The sequence below is a fragment of the Sus scrofa genome, chromosome 6, assembly GCF_000003025.6.
Source record: "Sus scrofa isolate TJ Tabasco breed Duroc chromosome 6, Sscrofa11.1, whole genome shotgun sequence".
In the NCBI taxonomy this organism is placed as follows: domain Eukaryota; kingdom Metazoa; phylum Chordata; class Mammalia; order Artiodactyla; family Suidae; genus Sus; species Sus scrofa.
The window spans coordinates 160,347,874-160,366,324 of NC_010448.4; the positions used below are offsets into that span (position 1 = coordinate 160,347,874).

General features: G+C 35.2%; 1 protein-coding gene across 2 annotated transcripts in view; it reads left to right on the top strand.

Moving 5' to 3' along the window:
• NRDC (nardilysin convertase) overlaps nucleotides 1-18,451 on the top strand; it is an 89,411-nt gene that overhangs the window by 48,773 nt on the left and 22,187 nt on the right. For both annotated transcript variants that reach the window (XM_003127978.6, XM_003482082.4), the window contains 9 exons: nucleotides 275-370; nucleotides 2,159-2,281; nucleotides 4,648-4,705; nucleotides 6,379-6,452; nucleotides 7,842-7,911; nucleotides 11,465-11,542; nucleotides 13,279-13,399; nucleotides 13,479-13,537; nucleotides 13,807-13,861. In XM_003127978.6, the coding sequence (XP_003128026.3) occupies nucleotides 275-370; nucleotides 2,159-2,281; nucleotides 4,648-4,705; nucleotides 6,379-6,452; nucleotides 7,842-7,911; nucleotides 11,465-11,542; nucleotides 13,279-13,399; nucleotides 13,479-13,537; nucleotides 13,807-13,861 (734 nt within the window). The remainder of the gene's footprint in view (nucleotides 1-274; nucleotides 371-2,158; nucleotides 2,282-4,647; nucleotides 4,706-6,378; nucleotides 6,453-7,841; nucleotides 7,912-11,464; nucleotides 11,543-13,278; nucleotides 13,400-13,478; nucleotides 13,538-13,806; nucleotides 13,862-18,451) is intronic.

Here is an 18,451-nt window from a genome sequence, read left to right on the forward strand (position 1 = left end):
GGATGCAGCTTCCCAGAATTTTAACCTTCAGATCATTAACTATCTGTTTCATTTGAAAATAAGGAAAAACCTCAGAAAGGTGAATTGACTATCCAGAGTTAAAAAAGAATGATAGAACTTGTCCTAGATCATTGAGTTCTCCACTTCAGTCTTAACTACACGATTCATAAAATTAATTTTTGCTATTTCCTTACTTTTAGTTATTTAAGCTTGAATTTTGAGATAATAACTCAAGATAATGAATTTATTAAAAGTGTTTCCTTAAAACTGACAGAATATCAACTTGCAAGACCCTCTGATGCAAACAGAAAGGAAATGTTGTTTGGAAGCCTTGCTAGACCTGGACATCCTATGGGAAAATTTTTTTGGGGTAAGATAATAAATACTCTATCTTATTTCATATTTTCTAGTAAAGGAAGATTGAGAGTATGAATAGTTTATAAAGATTGGAAAGTTATAGAGGTAGGTTAGCCTACGTACCTTTTACCTTTTAGGGTAGGTAGCTTTTCAAATAGAAGGTAGTTAAGCATGCCAGTATTTGGTTCTCTAACATTAGATATATCAGGAATAGCACCTAATGTTTTGTGAATGTTTTCTGGGTGCCATATAGTCTGCTAACACTACATGAATTATCCCATTCAGTCATCATAACAATGTTATAAGCTGGGTACCATTATAATCTCTGTTTTTAAAAATAAAGAAATAGGCTTAGGGAAGTAATTTGCTTAAATCCAATAGTAGTGGATGTGGGATTTGAACATCTTTATCTGATTATAAAGTTTTTACTTTACCCCAATCTGACATTTCCATTTATCAACAAAGATTCAGCAATGCTTTCTTTCTCTAGTAGTTTTTGAGCTGTGACCTAATTTTGTGTAACTGGTAAGCTGTTTAAATGGTATCTGTTTTTCACCAAGGCTTTTTCTTAGTGTTAGAATTCAGTTATTATAGCTGTGTATTAATCCTCTTGACCAGAGTAGAATCTGCAGTGGGTTGATCTGAATGGTACTTCATTCAAAGGTTTTTCTTTTTCTTTTTTTTTGTCTTTTTAAGGCCATATTTGCAGCATATGGAAATTCCCAGGCTAGGGGTTGAATTGGAGCTGTTGTTGCCGGCCTACACCACAGCCACAGCAACGCAGGATCTCAGCCATGTCTGCGATCTACACCACAGCTCATAGCAATGCCAGATCCTCAACCCACTGAGCGAGGCCTGGGATCAGACCCACGACCTCATGGATACTAATTCGGATTTGCTACCGATGAGCCACAAGAACTCCCATAGAATGTTTTTCTTGTTTGTGCAGTTATATACACTTTATATGACATCCTTGTTTTATGTGGCTCATTTTTATTTTATTTTATTTTTTGTCTTTCTAGGGCCACACCCGTGGCATATGGAGGGTCCCAGGCTAGGGGTGCAATCGGAGCTGTAGCCACTGGCCTACACCACAGCCACAGCAGGGCAGGATCCAAGCTGCGTCTTCAACCTACACCACAGCTCATGGCAGTGCTGGATCCTTAACCCTCTGAGCGAGGCCAGAGATTGAACCCACGTCCTCATAGATACTAGTCAGGTTCATTAACCACTGAGCCACTATGGGAACTCCTATGTGGTTTATTTTTAAGAATTATGCAAGAGTTCCTGTTGTAGGTTAAGGATCTGGCGTTGCCGTGAGCTGTGGTGTAGGTCACAGACTCGGCTTGGATCCTGAGCAGTCTGCTGGCGTAGGCCGACAGCTACAGCTCCGATTAGACCCCTAGCCTGGGAACCTCCATATGCGGTGGGAGCAGCCCTAGAAAAGGCAAAAAGACAAAAAAAAAAAAAAAAAAAAAAAAAAAAAGAATTATATTACTGAAGTAATTTAGAGATGAAACCTGTATTGAATAGTGGACTAATTAAGAAAGGGAGCTTAAGGCAATTACCATTGTTACGGTATTGTCAACTAGAGGTTAATTCCTTATGTGTTAAAATATACTTTTGAAATTGTTTCTTGTGAATTTTTGTCATATATATATATATATATATATACACTCAATATTTTGAGTCATTTGGGTTCTTTCGTTTGTTAAATATAGTAGCAGAGGATGCATTGTTGGTGTAGACTTTTAACAAAGTAAATTTAGTCATTTCTATAATCTTTTTCATCTCTTTATAGGAAATGCTGAAACTCTTAAACATGAGCCAAAAAGAAATAATATTGATACACATGCTAGACTGAGAGAATTCTGGATGCGTTTCTATTCTGCTCACTACATGACTTTAGTGGTTCAATCCAAAGGTAATATTGCCTACCGTGGCCATTAGAATTACTTGAAAGTAGTGCTTTCTTAGGATTTGTCTGTCTTATCAGTGTTGCAGTACACTATTAATTTACTTTGGTGCTTGATCCTAATATGAACTAAGGGAAATCAGAATTTGGAGAGACAAAACTCAGGGAAGCACAAAATCATCTGATCCTCAGGCAAATTTTTTTTTCTCTTATAGACACGGGTCTTATTGCTGAGCTAGTCCAAGTATATTAATGTGCAATAGATTGTGAATTGGTCTATTAAGCCACATTCAGCTGTGGCCTCTGTTATCTCTGGTTTTGCATTTAATTTGTATTAAACATAAACTCTTATAGGACACACTATTTGTCTTCTCATCCTTACATAGGGTCTAGTAAAATGACGTGATTAATTTTTCTTAAATGTAAAAATACTGATCAATACCTCTTTTCCTTCTTTTATTATTACTGAAGGTAATATTGTGTCAGCTTTTCTCATGAAAGAAGTTACAGTACCTTTCTTTTGTTTTCTTTATATTTTAATCTCCTTAGGCTATTTTTCAAAATCAGTCATTTGCTAAAAACTATTCCTTTTGATATTCCTTAGAGTTTGCATATTTCTTTTTGAAAAACTAACCCTCTTTCCCTAATGTGATTCTCCTTTTTATAAAATTTTGTTCTTTCATTGTCAAAATTGAGGTTAGAGCCAACTTGGTACATTTTAAGGTTTAAAATTAGTCCACTAAAGTTGACTTGAGGAGTTCCCGTCGTGGTGCAGTGGTTAACGAATCCGACTAGGAACCATGAGGTTGTGGGTTCGATCCCTGCCCTTGCTCAGTGGGTTAACGATCCGGCGTTGCCGTGAGCTGTGGTGTAGGTTGCAGACGCGGCTCGGATCCTGCGTTGCTGGGGCTCTGGCGTAGGCCGGCAGCTGTAGCTCCGATTCGACCCCTAGCCTGGGAACCTCCATATGCCGCAGGAGTGGCCCTAGAAAAGGCAAACAGACAAAATAAATAAATAAATAAAATTAAAAGTTGACTTGAATGTAAAGTTATGGATGTGGTATGGCATTCAAACTACAAATGTGCTTCTGGATTCCTTTTACAATATTTTTAAAATAGGCAATTTCATATTTGATATGTAATGTTAATTTACAGTTTTAATTTTTGTTTCCAAATCTGTCATGAACATGCATTTTTCTTCAACTAGGTATAGATTCTTTCGCATTCTCTTCTGTGTGGTAACAAATATAAGAGCATATTAATGCTTGTTGCGGATTTCTAAAATAAGCCCCAGATATTTGATAAGAAAAGCTTGTCCCATCTGGAGTCAATTGATTTTGGAACTTTAGCAATTATTATACCATTTATGAGTAAAATATCTTTATAAATAGTGTAATTCAAGACTTGACTAGTCTAATTTGCGTTTTGTATTTTATGAACTGGGGCCTCTCTTTTGAGAATTAGTGAAAGTCATGTGTCTGGTGGAATTTACAAATACTATCCAGTGGTGGTAATGAGTCATTAGGATAACACTAAAAGGGTTCCTTTTCCTTTCTTCTTTTTTTTTCTTATGGCCTCACCATGGCATATGGAAATTCCTGGACTGGGGTCGAATTGGAGCTGCAGGTGCAAACTGACACCACAGCCACAGCAGCACCAGATCTGAGCTGCATCTGCGATCTCTGCTGTAGCTTGCGGCACCACTGGATCCTTAACCCACTGAATGAGGCCAGGGATCCAACCTGCACCCTCACAGAGACTGTTGGGTTCTTAACCCACTAAGCCGCAATGGAACTCCTAACGGGGTTCCTTTTTCATTTAGACCTCCTGTTTTACTAGAAATTTCAAAAGAATGTAAGAAAATTAAAAACTATAAGAAAATTTTAAAAAGATAGAAATCATGTGTAACCTAAGAAGACAATGCATTAAAACCTTAAGTATGAATTAATATAAAATAATGGAGTATAATAGTACCTATGAGCTGTTGAGAAGGATTAGTGTAGTGTAGGTTAGTTAAGAGAAACTTTCCTAGAGGAAATAAATTTTGGAATGGGGTAGGGGAATGATTGATGTATTCTTATATCTTGGTCCTTCACACTAGCCTAATGATAAAAACTTCTTTTTCCTACTTGTGTACTTTTTCTAACTTCACCAGGGAGAAAGAATAAAGCAGTCTAACAAAATTATATGTGTCTCAAGGTTTTCTTAACTATTGTTATTTTTCCTGTTACTGATTACCAATTAAGGAGTGGCAAGTGATTTCCCCAAATTATTCATTTGTTTTATAGCAAAAGATAAGTGAGAAATCGAAATTGCATTTCTACCTTTAGTAACAACATTGCCTTTCCATGTCTCCTTCCTGCCCTCTCCACCAAGAAACACTGGATACTTTGGAAAAGTGGGTGACTGAAATCTTCTCTCAGATACCAAACAAGTAAGACATTTATTTTCATAAATCACATACCTGTAAAGTTAAACAGGCCATGTCTTCTTGTATGAGTTTCAGAGGTTTTCGCTTTCAGTTTATTTTTTAAACAGGTGATTAAATTAAGACTTAAAGTAGTTTAGTAAGATCACAAAGCTTTTGAGTGAGAAAACTAAGATGGGAACCCAAGTTTCCATAGTTTTTGTAGTTCAGAATTTAAAAGCTTATAAACATATAGCAAGCAGTAACTGAAGAATTTGTCTCTTTTTATGTTTATTCAGAGTTTTTCTGTTACTGTGTAGAATGTTTGAAACTATGATGTGAAAGCAAATATTATATTGAGAGGCAGAATACACATAAATATAAGTGGGTTACACATACTTATATGTATTCCCTTTTTCAGAACAAATTGTGTTCTCAAAGTTTGTTTTTTAAGTCAGTTGTTTGGAACTTGGAATGCTTTTCCCCCGTAAAGGAAATAATTTTGTAGATGATGATTGACTGTGTGTTGCCTGAAAGCTTATTGCATATACTTGAACCAAATTATGTTTTATTAGAAATTGGACATAGCGTTCCAGTTCAAAAAGATATTTTTTGACCACCTCAAATTCCATCAAAATAGACATTTTATTGTTACATTTTTGTTACAAAGAATACAAAAAAAATTAATTCTGAAGCAATGAATCTCTCCTCCCACCCTAGCAATTTGCATTTTAGTAAACTTAGTGAAATGAGATTATTTTTTCTTGCATCAGGTGAGTAAGCTAGACTTTTTCCAGTTCTTCATTCTAAGACAATTTGTTTTAAATTTATGAAAGAAAAATTAGCTTTAAAAGATGTTAGAATAATTTGTCATAACAAATGATTGGTTACTATTATTATGGCTTTATATACATTTCTATTGGTAATTAGCAGTACTTTTAAGTATGGGTAGATAATGAGAGCCATGACAAAGTTATGGAGTTGTTTTACATTTTTGTTTGCTTGATTTGGTAAAAAATGAATATGAGCTATGAAATGTCAAATGGCAGACTGAAATGTGTTTCACTGTGAGACTTTACTGATAAAATCAGAGGTATTTCAGTAGAGGAATTGATTCGGTCTTGTCAATCTCTGATAAGAATTTAAATTTTAAGCTTTAAAAAATCCTCTTAAATATTTTTCACTTAAGAACTTTGGTTCCTTAATCAGACAGGTTAAAAAATCTGGGTATTTAATACTGATTCATTTTGACCATGTTTTAGAAGAAATGTTAGTTTCAATATATTCAACCAGGTGGGAAGCCTCTAGAAGGAGAGTCTAAGTTTTTTAAATACCCTAGCACCTAATATAGTACTTTATACCTAGTAATCACTCCATATATATTTGTTGGATTAAAAAATGTCTCTAGTCTAAGTTTTCTTTCTGAAATGGCTTTTGTATTAAGTGGAGAACTAAAGTTGAATGGGACTGATAGAGGCAGTAAATATAAAGTATTCGAGTTATTGGGACTGAGGTTAAGAATAGTTTGTGTAGTTCTGGGTTTTGTGGCTTTGTTGCCATCTGTTTTCTTATGCCTAGAATACTTTTCAACCAGGAATATATAGAATAGATTATAAATACCTATCAGGTAGGCATCCCTAAAGATACTGCTTATAAAGGCTTTTGCCAATTAAATCTTAATGTATTTGTTTTATTTTCAGTGGGTTACCCAAACCAAACTTTGGCCATTTAACGGATCCATTTGACACACCAGCATTTAACAAACTTTATAGAGGTTCGTGAACCAAAGGTTTAAAACTGTTTGAAATAACTTTAGCCCATTCTCTAAAACTTAATTGAGGCTGCCAATTTTCTTTGAAAATGAGAATACAACAGAAAGTACAGCTGGGTTTGAAAGGGAGTAGGTAGATAGTGGAAATCCAACTAGTGATAGATAGCAGGCCATTAACTAGTAGCAGATTGATTGGTCTGGTACCTTGATTCTACTTGATTAAGTCTGTGTCATGCTTTCGCCTATTTTCCTTTTGTTCTTGGCTTTTTCTTTCCTATTTCATTTTATCTGTGTTCTGCTCTTTTTTTTTGCCTTTAAAAGAGAAAAATAAAGGATGGGAAAACACTTTGGAAATCATTTCCTTTTAGCTTCATTATAAAAACAATTTTTGTTAAATGAAGACAAATTTAATGTAAAAGGGGGGGGTCACTCTTAAAGTTACCATCCAGAGAAGTGGTTTTGGCAGATTTCCTTTTACATTTCTGTAGGTGTATTTTCTTAACTTAGTTGAGATTTTAAAGTATATAGACATCTATCTCTTGCTTTTTTCATTTAATATTATATTTGTAATAACTGCCCAATGAGTCATCACATGTTTATGCTATAATTTACTTAACGACTGGCCCATAGTGAATGATTGTGAGAACATTTCCTAATTCACCATTTCTCTTTCTTTGCTCTTTTTACCATGGCAGATATTTTTTCTTTCTCTTAATTGCCTAGGTATTCCCTTCTCCTTTACTCCATTGCCAGTCTTTTTCCTCTCCCCTCCCTCTGCCCAGTGACTTTCTGTCACACCCTTTTTTGTCGCACTCTATTTATGTGCTGCTGCTTGCGTTCTATCTAAGGTGATCTTCCCAGAGACAGCTTATTTTTCGTTGTGCTCTTTCTGGCTTTAGATTTTCTTTTCATAGAATCCTAGCATAATAGCATTGGAGAGAATCATTGAGTTACTTTTTAACCTTACCCCACTCATCCATACCATAATAGATTCAGAAAGATTTAAATGCAAGCGATTTTCTCTAGGTTGTGTAAACACAGATAGCAAGATAGTAGTATTGCTGGATTTCACCATGGGTCTTCTTACTCCTTGTCCATACCCTTTCTTGGAGGAAGGGATCCATCCTGCAAGAAAGGGTATGCATTCGTATTTTCGTAATTCCTCTATCCATGCTTTCTTTACTTGTGAAACCAAATTGGAAATAATTTTACAAAAATTGCATTATTCAAATTGGAAAATTGGCAACTTAAAATAATGATTGCATTGTATTTAACTTTCCCCTGCTTTTTGAAGGATGAAATATATTGAATTAAAAAAATTTCATGTAACATAGTATTATAAGTAATGGAGAAACACTTATATCTGTTCTTCTGAAAAATATTTTTGTTCAGTTGTTCCAATCAGAAAAATTCACGCTCTGACCATCACATGGGCACTCCCCCCTCAACAGCAACATTACAGGTAAGAGTTCAAGGGCATATTTACTCCATTCAGTAATGAGTGAGAATCATATTTTATTTTACTTTTTAAATTTTTATTTATTTTTGGCTTTTAGGGCCGCACCCATGACATACGAAATTCCCAGACTAGGGGTCTAATCGGAACTGGAGCTGCCAGCCTATGCCACAGCCACAGCAACCAACTCCAGATCTGAGCCGCATCTGGGACCTCATGGCAATGCTGAATCCTTAACCCACTGAGTGAGGCCAGGGATCGAACCTTCATCCTCACGGATGCTAGTCAGGTTCGTTACCGCTAAGCCACAATGGTAACTCCAAGAATCATATTTTAAAAGCATACTAAATGGTTTAAATTTGGGGGTTCTGGTTTTATAAACACAGGTTATATAGTAAACTGAGATCTTACTACTCCTGGATTGTTCAAGCCTTTGCTATATATTTTAATGTCTTCTTTAGTATAAAAGGTAGAATCTTCTTATAATTACTTGCCTTTCCTTAGTCTTTGAAATTATCTTAGTGTGAATGCTAACTTTTCTAATTATTTTCTTTAGTACTTTGAGTATGAATATATACTAGCTTATGATTTGTCAGTGACGACCATTTAGTTTGATCTTGTCAAAAGAAAAGTTAAATAATTTTGAGCCTGGAATACAATATAGCATAAATCTCAAGGACTTAACTTGAGTTGGGAATGAGGGCCGATTTTTAGAAATTAGAAAACATTTCAATTTATTTAATTATCTTGCAAGAGCAATTTATATTGGTTATGAAGTTCTTTAAAGATAAAGATCAGTCAGTGGCTACAAATGCTTTTCTCATTAAAAATAAATGCTAAAGTACTGATAAAAATTTAACGTAAGTTTCTAAAACCATTATCAATAGATCCTATGAAGACACACAAACAGGCAGAAGGAAAAAAGTAACGTGTGTTACTTAAGCTTAGTAAAAAATGCTTTTAACAATCAAGTCCCCTAAAGCTAACAAGAACAGTATGTGTCCAGTAAAAAAGTAGCGAATGTCTATGTCTGCTTGCTTTAGTGCAAGAATAATATAGGAAAAAGTAATATACTTTGATTGTATAGTTATGTTAGAGTATCCCCAAAAGTGTTAAAATGATTATAAGCATATTTTAAAGCTTATTCCCTTTGTATTAAATTCTGACTATAAAATATGCTTGTAAAGTATTAAAATATTCAGGATGGATTTCCTTGGTGGCTTAGTGGTTAAAGATCTGGCATTGTTACTGCTATGGCGCAAGTTTGATCCCTGGCTCAGGAACTTCTACATGCCATGGGCACAACCAAAAAAAATTATTGAGGACAAACAAATATTAAGTAAAAAGTAAAGCTCTACTTCTCCTTGTCTGTCCTCAGAGATATGCCCAACATTAATAGTTTCTTATATGTCCTTCAGACATTAAAATGATGAATATAAAACACATCTTTTTTGGAAATAGAATTATGCTATATATGTCATTTTTCTCCTTTTCTGCATTTCTCTTTTTTTTTTTTTTGTAATTAACAGTGCCTTTTTTATCCTCCACCTGATTACTAAAGTAATTCATTGTTGAATCTTGAAAACTACTGACAAGTAGAAAAAAGTCATCCATGATTCTGTTTTCCAAAAACTGTTAACATTTCTGTATATTTTGGTTCAGTTTTTTTTTTTTTTTATAAAGAAACAAGAGAAATTACTCCAGAATTACCAAATATGGTACAGTTACATTTATTCAGATGTAAATGTAATCACTAATCAGATAGCATGTAATCAACTTGGTTCATTTTTTTTTTTTTTAAATGCTTTTTAGGGCCGCGCCCACAGCATATGGAGGTTCCCAGGCTAAGGGTTGAATCAGAGCCCACAGCATATGGAGGTTCCCAGACTAAGGGTTGAATCAGAGCTACAGCTGCCAGCCTACACCAGAGCTGCAGCAATGCCAGATCTGAGTTGCGCCTGTGACCTACACCATAGCTCGTGATAGCGCCAGATCCTTAACCCACTGAGCGAGATCAGGGATCGAACCCACAACCTCATCGTTCCTAGTTGGACTCGTTTCCATTGTGCCAAGACGGGAACTCCAGTTTGGTTTATTCTTTAACTGATTTTGCTCCTCTGTATCAGTTTTAGGATAACTATAATCTAAAACACGTCAAATTCATATTTTAAACAATGACTTTTAAGAGTTTACTGAGTATAATTCTGTAAACTAATTTTAAAATTTAGGAATGTTTGGATTTCCTAGCTCAATTTTTGTTTGTTTGTTTGTTTGTTTAGGGCCACGCCCACAGCATATGGAGGGTTCCAGGCTAGGGGTTGAATCAGAGCTGTAGCTGCTGGCCACAGCCACAGCAATGCCAGATCCAAGCCATGTCTGAGACTTACACCATAGCTTATGGCAACACCGGATCCTTAACCCACTGAGCGAGGCCAGGGAGTGGACCTGCATCCTCATGGATGCTAGTCAGATTCATTTCCGCTAAGCCACGACGGGAACTTCACAATATATTTTTTTTTTAGTTTAGGAATGTTTAGATTTCCCAGCTCTATTTTTCTGTATATTTTTAGTAGGAATATATTCCTGAAATTATAGTAGAAGCCAGTGGGAAAAGGCAATGTGAATAACATTTAAACAACTGCTCAGACTTTTAAAGTGTGTTATTATACAAGAAAGAATTTGTACACTTGTTACTGTGTTTTCACGAAAAATCCTATGAGTCCCAACATTGTAAATCAACTACACTTCAATAAAACTTTAAAAATGAAAAAAAAGAAAATCCTATAAATAGTTAAGCAAGTGAAGAGAAAAAGAAAATATTGAGTCTTTTGCTCAAGATCATGCACTTGCTTTAACAAATAACTAAAACTATAAGCTAGATTTTCTGACCCTTATTTTATTTTATTTTATTATTTTGTTTTATTTTATTTTAATTATTTTATTTTACTTTTTGTGGCATATGGAGGTTCCCAGGCTAGGGGTCAAATTGGAGCTGTAGCTACTGGCCTACGCCACAACCATGGCAATGCAGGATCCAAGCTCAGGGCAACGTAGGATCGTTAATCCACTGAGCAAGGCCAGGGATTGAACCCATGTCCTCATGGACGGTAGTCAGATTTGTTAACCGCTGAGCCACGGCGGGAACTCCCTAGATTTTCTGACCCTTAAAGCAGCACTTTTCAGCTTACCATCTAGCCTGATGTAGTGCCGAAAGCTTTTATAGATACAGAATGATTCATATCTGCATTAGCTTCTAAAATGATAAAGAATCTGTATTATTTCCAAATCTTTCTAAAAGAGAAATATTCTACTATGAAAAAAAAAGTTGATATTCAAGAGAAAAAGTAGTAGTCTTAGATTTTGGAATGTTTGTACTCATTCAATGATTTCACATAAAGAATTTAAACTTTATCCTGTTTTCTGTTTTTATCTTGCTGCTGTCAAATTATTTATAGTTTTATATTTAGTGGAATTTATGTGAGAATAAGTATGACTGCATTTTCAAATATCAATCTCAGAAGTAAGATTTTCTGACCTTAACTTTTTTTTTTTTTTAAAGGTCGAAGCCACTTCATTATATCTCTTGGCTGGTTGGACATGAAGGCAAAGGCAGCATTCTTTCCTACCTTAGAAAAAAGTAAGTGTTTCATTATTAAGTATTTTCATTGTAGCAATCTCTGAAGAAAAATCACAGACAATAATTTGTTATAAAACCCATTCTTTTTTTTTTTTTTTATTTTTTATTTTTTTTTTATTTTCCCACTGTACAGCAAGGGGGTCAGGTTATCCTTAGATGTATACATTGCAGTTACAGTTTTTTCCCCCACCCTTTCTCCATTCTTTAATTTTTTTTTTTTTTTTTTTTTTTTGCTTTATCTGCTAGGAAGTCTAGAATCAAATCTTATGGTCAATTATAGTCTCTTTCCTAACCTGGATTATTATGCTGGCTGTATTATATCTGTGTATTTCCTTGGAAGCCATCTTTTAGCTCATGTTGGAAGTAGTTGTACCCAGAATTTTTAAATTCATAAATAGAGTCCAACATTACATAAAAGGTCAGCTCTAATCAGTAACTTGGATTTCAATAGTAATTAAGTCAGTTATTTAAATGCTGTGGATCTCCAGGCTTTCCCACCCAGAAGGCATGCTTTAATGAAAACGTTATTGGGCAGGTGAATCATATAAATATATGGGGACTGTGAACAGTATATACAGCCATGTTAACAGAATGTGTTTAAGCAGTTGTTTACATTTCCTATCCAAAGAATAGAAATACAGCTTTAGAATCAAGACCAGTACATTAAAGCAATTCCTTTTTTGATTTTTCTGTACACTAATTCAAGAATAGAAAAGTAGATGAGAGATTTCAATAAAACTCTAAAACGTTGATGCGTACTAGATTATTCTAAGAAAACTGAGAGGGCAGGGTTATAACAGGAAAAAAGAATGATATTAAGTGCATATATGCCTTACACAATAAATGTAATATGATTTGAGATTTGTATAACCTTTCTACCTTACTGAACTTTATTGGAATTTCACATTTTTTATTCTGGCTTCCTCCCTCCTTGCTGTAGACTTTCAGGATTATTCTAGTTATGAAAAGATAGATTCTTAATGCTTCTTTCCTGGATAACCTTTGTAGGTTAGCTGATAGTCTCAAAGAGCTCATTTGACATTCTAAGTAGAAATGTATCTGAAGTGTTTTAAGGCTTTTCCTGGGAGATGATTCAAAAAGGAATTCAAGAAATGCCTCCAGCAAGTGTAATTTTTTTTTGCTTTTTAGGGCTGCACCTGCGGCATATTATGGAGGTTTCCGGGCTAGGGGTTGAACTGGAGCTCTAGCTGCTGGCCTGCACCACAGCCACAGCCATGCCAGATCCGAGCCTCTTCTGCAACCTACAACACAGCTCATGGCAATGCAGGATCCTTAATGCACTGAGCAAGGCCAGAGATCGAACCCACATCCTCATGGATACTAGTCAGATTCGTTAACCACTGAGCCACAATGGGAACTCCCAGCAAGTGAAATTTTAATATTTTTGCTGTTCTCCTCAACAAAAAATTGCAAGACTTCATGAAACTCTTCCTAGTGATTTACTGTGCTGTAATATTACATTAGTGTTTCCATTAAAGAAGTCAATATGGTTATTATTCCTTCTGTTCATTCCTGCATGCACTACAATTCCTTGAGAGGCCTTTGTACTTTTAAAAAACTTGTACTTTTAAACTTACTATTGGAAAGCATGTTTACTTCAGAGGCTGGGCTTCCTGAATTTTAAATAGAAAGCTTACCTGTTTTGTTAATTTGAAGTATTCATATATTATCCATCCTAAGATATTGATTGCATTAATTTTTTCCCATAACTATAGGTGCTGGGCTCTTGCACTATTTGGTGGAAATGGTGAGACAGGATTTGAGCAAAATTCTACCTATTCAGTGTTCAGCATTTCTATTACATTGACTGATGAAGGTTATGAACACTTCTATGAGGTAAATCATTAAAATGGTTTTTTTTAATATTACATAGATATCACTTTATGCACAAGTATAACCACTGTTTTGTTTTCAGGTTGCTCATACTGTCTTCCAGTATTTAAAAATGCTGCAGAAGCTAGGCCCAGAAAAAAGGTAACATATATTTATTAGAATTAGGCCAAGAGTCAGTCCTAGTTTGGGTTAACCTTCAGGTTGCCAGTAGACATGCTTTAGTCCTGCCTTAATGATTTTCCAGGCATTGCTTAATTTCCTTGACTGGCTCCATATCCTTATTCCTCTACATGTAAATGTACATTAAGGATTTGTTTATATGGGCAGTCTATTTTTATACTTCTCTTTTCTTGGTGGTGATTCTAATAAGAAATTTAAATATGTTCTCTAATTATAATTTTCTTTCACAGAATTTTTGAAGAAATTCAGAAAATTGAGGATAATGAATTTCATTACCAAGAACAGGTACTGGACATCAAATTTTTTTTGAATGTTATCTGTGACCAAGTTGAAACTGGTGTGGACATTGTCCCTCTTTTTGGAAGTGTCACTGGAGTTTTAAATCTGCCACTCTCTGTCATGTGAGTCTCAAGATGGCCTTGAGGCTATGTGAAAATTAAGTCTTGTGTTTTTGAGTATTTGTATTGAGTAACAGAGAATTAGGCAGATTGACACAGATCATGCTGTATGACAATCATTGATCTATGAAGTCATTTCACCTGTCTATCCCTTTGATAACCCTTCATGGAGAACTCGCTATTTTGGGAACTCAAGTAGTGTGAAGACATTCTACAAAGTAATATGAAGCAGTTACCATATATAATGTTAGAAACAGTGTGCTTTGGGATTTCAGGGCAAGGAGAGTATTTGCCTTGATTGGAATAGGACAGAGAAGACTGCATGGATGTAGTACATTTGAATTGAGTTCAGCATTAAAAATGGATAAGGTTTAGATACATTTTAAGCAATGGAGGCACATATTATGGAACTGTGAAGTATTGTGAAAAAGTGAATGATCCTACATGTCTATAGCATAGGGTATATGAAAGTTGAAAAGTAAGGAGTTTGGAGCAGGGTTTTCTTTCTTTTTTTTTTTTTAATTTAATGATTTTTATTTTTTTCCATTATAGCTGGTTTACAGTGTTCTGTCGATTTTCTACTGTACAGCAAGGTGACCCAGTCACATACTCACTTACATTCCTTTTTCTCACACTATCATGCTCCGTCATAAGTGACTAGATATAGTTCCCAGTGCTATACAGCAGAATCTCATTGCTTATCCATTCCAAAGGCAATAGTTTGCGTCTAATAACCCCAAATTCCCAGTCCATCCCACTCCCTCCCCCTCCCCCTTGGCAACCACAAGTCTATTCTCCATGTCCATGATTTTCTTTTCTGTGGAAAGGTTCATTTGTGCTGTATATTAGACTCCAGATATAAGTGATAATCATGGTATTTGTCTTTCTGACGTACTTCACTTAGTATGAGAGTCTCTAATTCCATCCATGTTGCTGCAAATGGCATTATTTTGTTGTTTTTTCAGAGTTTTCTTAAAACCCTTTTTGTGCCTTGGATCCCTTTGCAAATCTTTTGAATCCAATGGACCCCTCCTCAGAATAGTATTTTCTCTCTTCATGTTTTTAAACTTCTCAGAAAAGTCACCCTAGTAATGCTAGTATAATGATCACTGGTAATATCCTTCACCTAGATTTACCAGTTCTTAATATTTTCTCATATTTTCTTTCTTCTCTCTTTGTTCTTCGTGTGTGTGTGTGTGTGTGTGTGTGTGTGTGTGTGTATTTTTTTTTCTTTTTATGGCCACACCCGCAGCATATGCAAGTTCCCAAGCTAGGAGTTGAATCATAGCTACGGCTGCCATCCTACACCACAGCCACAGCAACACCAGATCTGAGCCATGTCTGTGACCTACACCACAGCTCATGGCAACGCTGGCTCCTTAACCCACTGAGTGAGGCCAGGGATCGAACCCAAATCCTCATGGATCCTAGTCGGGTTTGTTAACTGCTGAGCCACACAGGGAACTCCCTATTTTTTTTTGGCCACCCTGTGGCATGAGGAAATTCCCAGGCCAGCGTCGAACCTGTGCCACAGCAATAATAGCCAACACTGGATCATTTAACTGCTAGGCTACCAAGAAACTCCCTGTTGGTATTTTTTTAGATTTAGTTACAGATATCTTAGTACTTCACCTCTTGTAGTTTTTTTAGCATGTACAAACAAATGTTTTCTCTCATATAACCTCATAAAATTGTCAAGCTCAGGAAATTTAACGTTGAAACAATACTGTTAAATAGTAGGGTTTTTTTGTTTTTGTTTTTGTTTTTTTTGAAGTATGGTTTATTTATAATATTGTATTAGTTTCAGGTGTACAGCAAAGTAATTCAGAAAAGAGAAAAAGAGAAAAAAAGAGCCCGCAATTTAGAATGAGTCCATAGAACTTTTTTTTTTTTTTTTAAAGGCCACATCTGTGGCATATGGAAGTTTCTAGGCCAGGGGTTGAATGGGAGCTGCAGTTGTAGCCTATGCCATAGCCATGGCAACACTGGATCTGAGCTGCATCTGCAACTTATGCTTTAGCTTGAGGCATTGCTAAATTCTTAACTCACTGAGCAAGGCCAGGGATCGAACTCACATCCTCATGGATACTAGTTGGGTTTGTTACCACTGAGCCATGACAGGAACTCCCTGTACTGGCCATTTGAGGGTCCTATAGACACTCCTCTCTATAAATAGATTGATATGCATAGAACCTGCAAGTCCTGCCATCAGCCTTAGCAGGACTGATTTTGTTCAGTGTTCTTATTAGCTGTTGTCACAACATGTGGGCCAGATCTGTGGCAGGGAAGAGTGGGAGCAAGAATTGTGGACTATAGTCATAAGTAATACTCATTCCTTTTTTAGGGACTGGCTTTTTAGCATTAGTTGAGTAATATTTTTTTCTGCTCTTCTAGTTCCTTCTTACCAAGACATTTCAAGATACCTTTTTTGTAGCTCCCCATTTTGTGGCTCATTTTTTTCATCTTTAGCAGTATTCATGAATGCTTGTCTTGATTTTAAAACTGAACTTAAAACATTTTAGACTAAAACATAATCAGCACAAAAAAAGAAAAAAAATCAGAAAGGTCCATATCTCTGAACTGCTACATTTTAACTTAACTCAGCCTATTTTGGCATTTACATATTTCTGTTTTATTAACAAATTTGACGTATCTCCTCTTGAGACATTTTTCTGGTCTTCACTGATAAAGGCAAATAGGAATGCTCTTTCAGACTAGTCAAACCATCTTTTTTAATTAAGAAATTTAAAAAGAATTTTTATTTCACATGGGAACTTGGACTCAGTATGTCTTATAAATTAACTATTCGAAATAGAAAAAAAAAAGCTATTTAAGTGCTTTACTGTTGACAGAGAAACAAAAATGTAACAGTAATGGAAAGCAGTCTGTTTGTGGTAGACAGAAAAATCAGAGAGTTGATAACAAGTGTTGGAGAAGATGTAGAGAAACAAACTCTCATGTATTTCAGGTAGGAGTGTAAAATGGTACAGCTGCTTTGGAAGACAGTTTGGCAGGTCCTTAAAAAGTTAAGCATAGAGTTACCATATAAACCAACAGTTCCACCTTTAGGTATACAGCCAAGAGAATTGAAAACATATGTCCACACAAATACTTGTACACTAGTGTTGACAGCAGCATTAATCATTATAGCCAAAAAGTGGAAACAACCCAGAAGTCTTTCAATGAGTGAATGGTTAAACAAAATGTAGAATATGTATACTGTGGAGTATTATTTAGCATAAAAAGGAATGAAGTACTGATTCATTCTACAACATGGATGAACCTTGAAAACATTATGGTAAGTGAAAGAAGCTAGACACAATAGGCCACATGTTATGTGATTCCATTTTACGTGAAATATCCAGACTAGATAAATCTATAGAGACAGAAAACAGGTTGATGGTTGTCAGTGGCTGGGGGAGGGATGTAACAGGGAGCAACTACTTAATGGGTTATAGAAGTTTCCTTTTGGGCTGATGGAAATATCCTGGAACTAGATAGAGGTGATGGTTGTACAATTTTATAATATACTAAAAACCAGTGGATTATACAATTTATTATAAATTTTTAATTTTTAATTATATACTTTAAAAATGTGAATTTTATGGTATGTGAATTATATTTTTTTAAATTAAAAGATAGCATATAAGTGTTTTTTCCTAATTCCTTCTCCATTGCCTTGGCATCAAAGATCTACTTTTAGTGGGTTCTGTTTTCTCATAGGAAACATTGTGAATCACTCAATTTTGTAGCATTTTGATTAGAACAGTTAACTTAAAAGTAAGTGGCTAGAGAACATCACTGATTGAAAAATGTAGAACAGAGTAGGGGAGAGTCATTTTAAGCAGTAATAGCACTTGAGGGAGTGGGAGATAAGGGAAATAGGGAGAAAGTACAAACTTCCAGCTATAGATAAATAAGTCATGAGGAAATGATAGGGAATACAGTCAATGCTGTTATAACTTTGTATGATGACAGATGGTAACTAGACTTACTGTGTGGATCATTTTGTAATGTATAAAAATATGGAATCATTATGTCGTATACCTGAAATTGATATAATACTATAAATCACTTATACTTAAAAAGAAAAGGTACCTTAACCTACATATACACACATACAAAGTAATAGCACTTTAGTGACTGATCAACTTTGATTCAAGAATGTTTCCCGAAGTGGGACAAAAAAAGATAATAATGAATCTTTCCATACTTTTTCCATATTTTTTTATGTGATAATGTGGTAGGTAGCATATATCATGATCTCTCATTTGATATATTCATTTCTCCTCAAAGAATGTAATAACCTTCATTTCTGTACTGTCTTCCACTGGATGAGAGGACAACCCAGAGACTGTCTAGGAAGGAACTGAGCAGTATGGTATTTTGGGAAAGAATGTTCACTGCTATGTTAAGAGGCATGAGTTCTACCCTGCCTATTACTTATCGTGTGACCTGGGCAAGTTACCTAATCAGT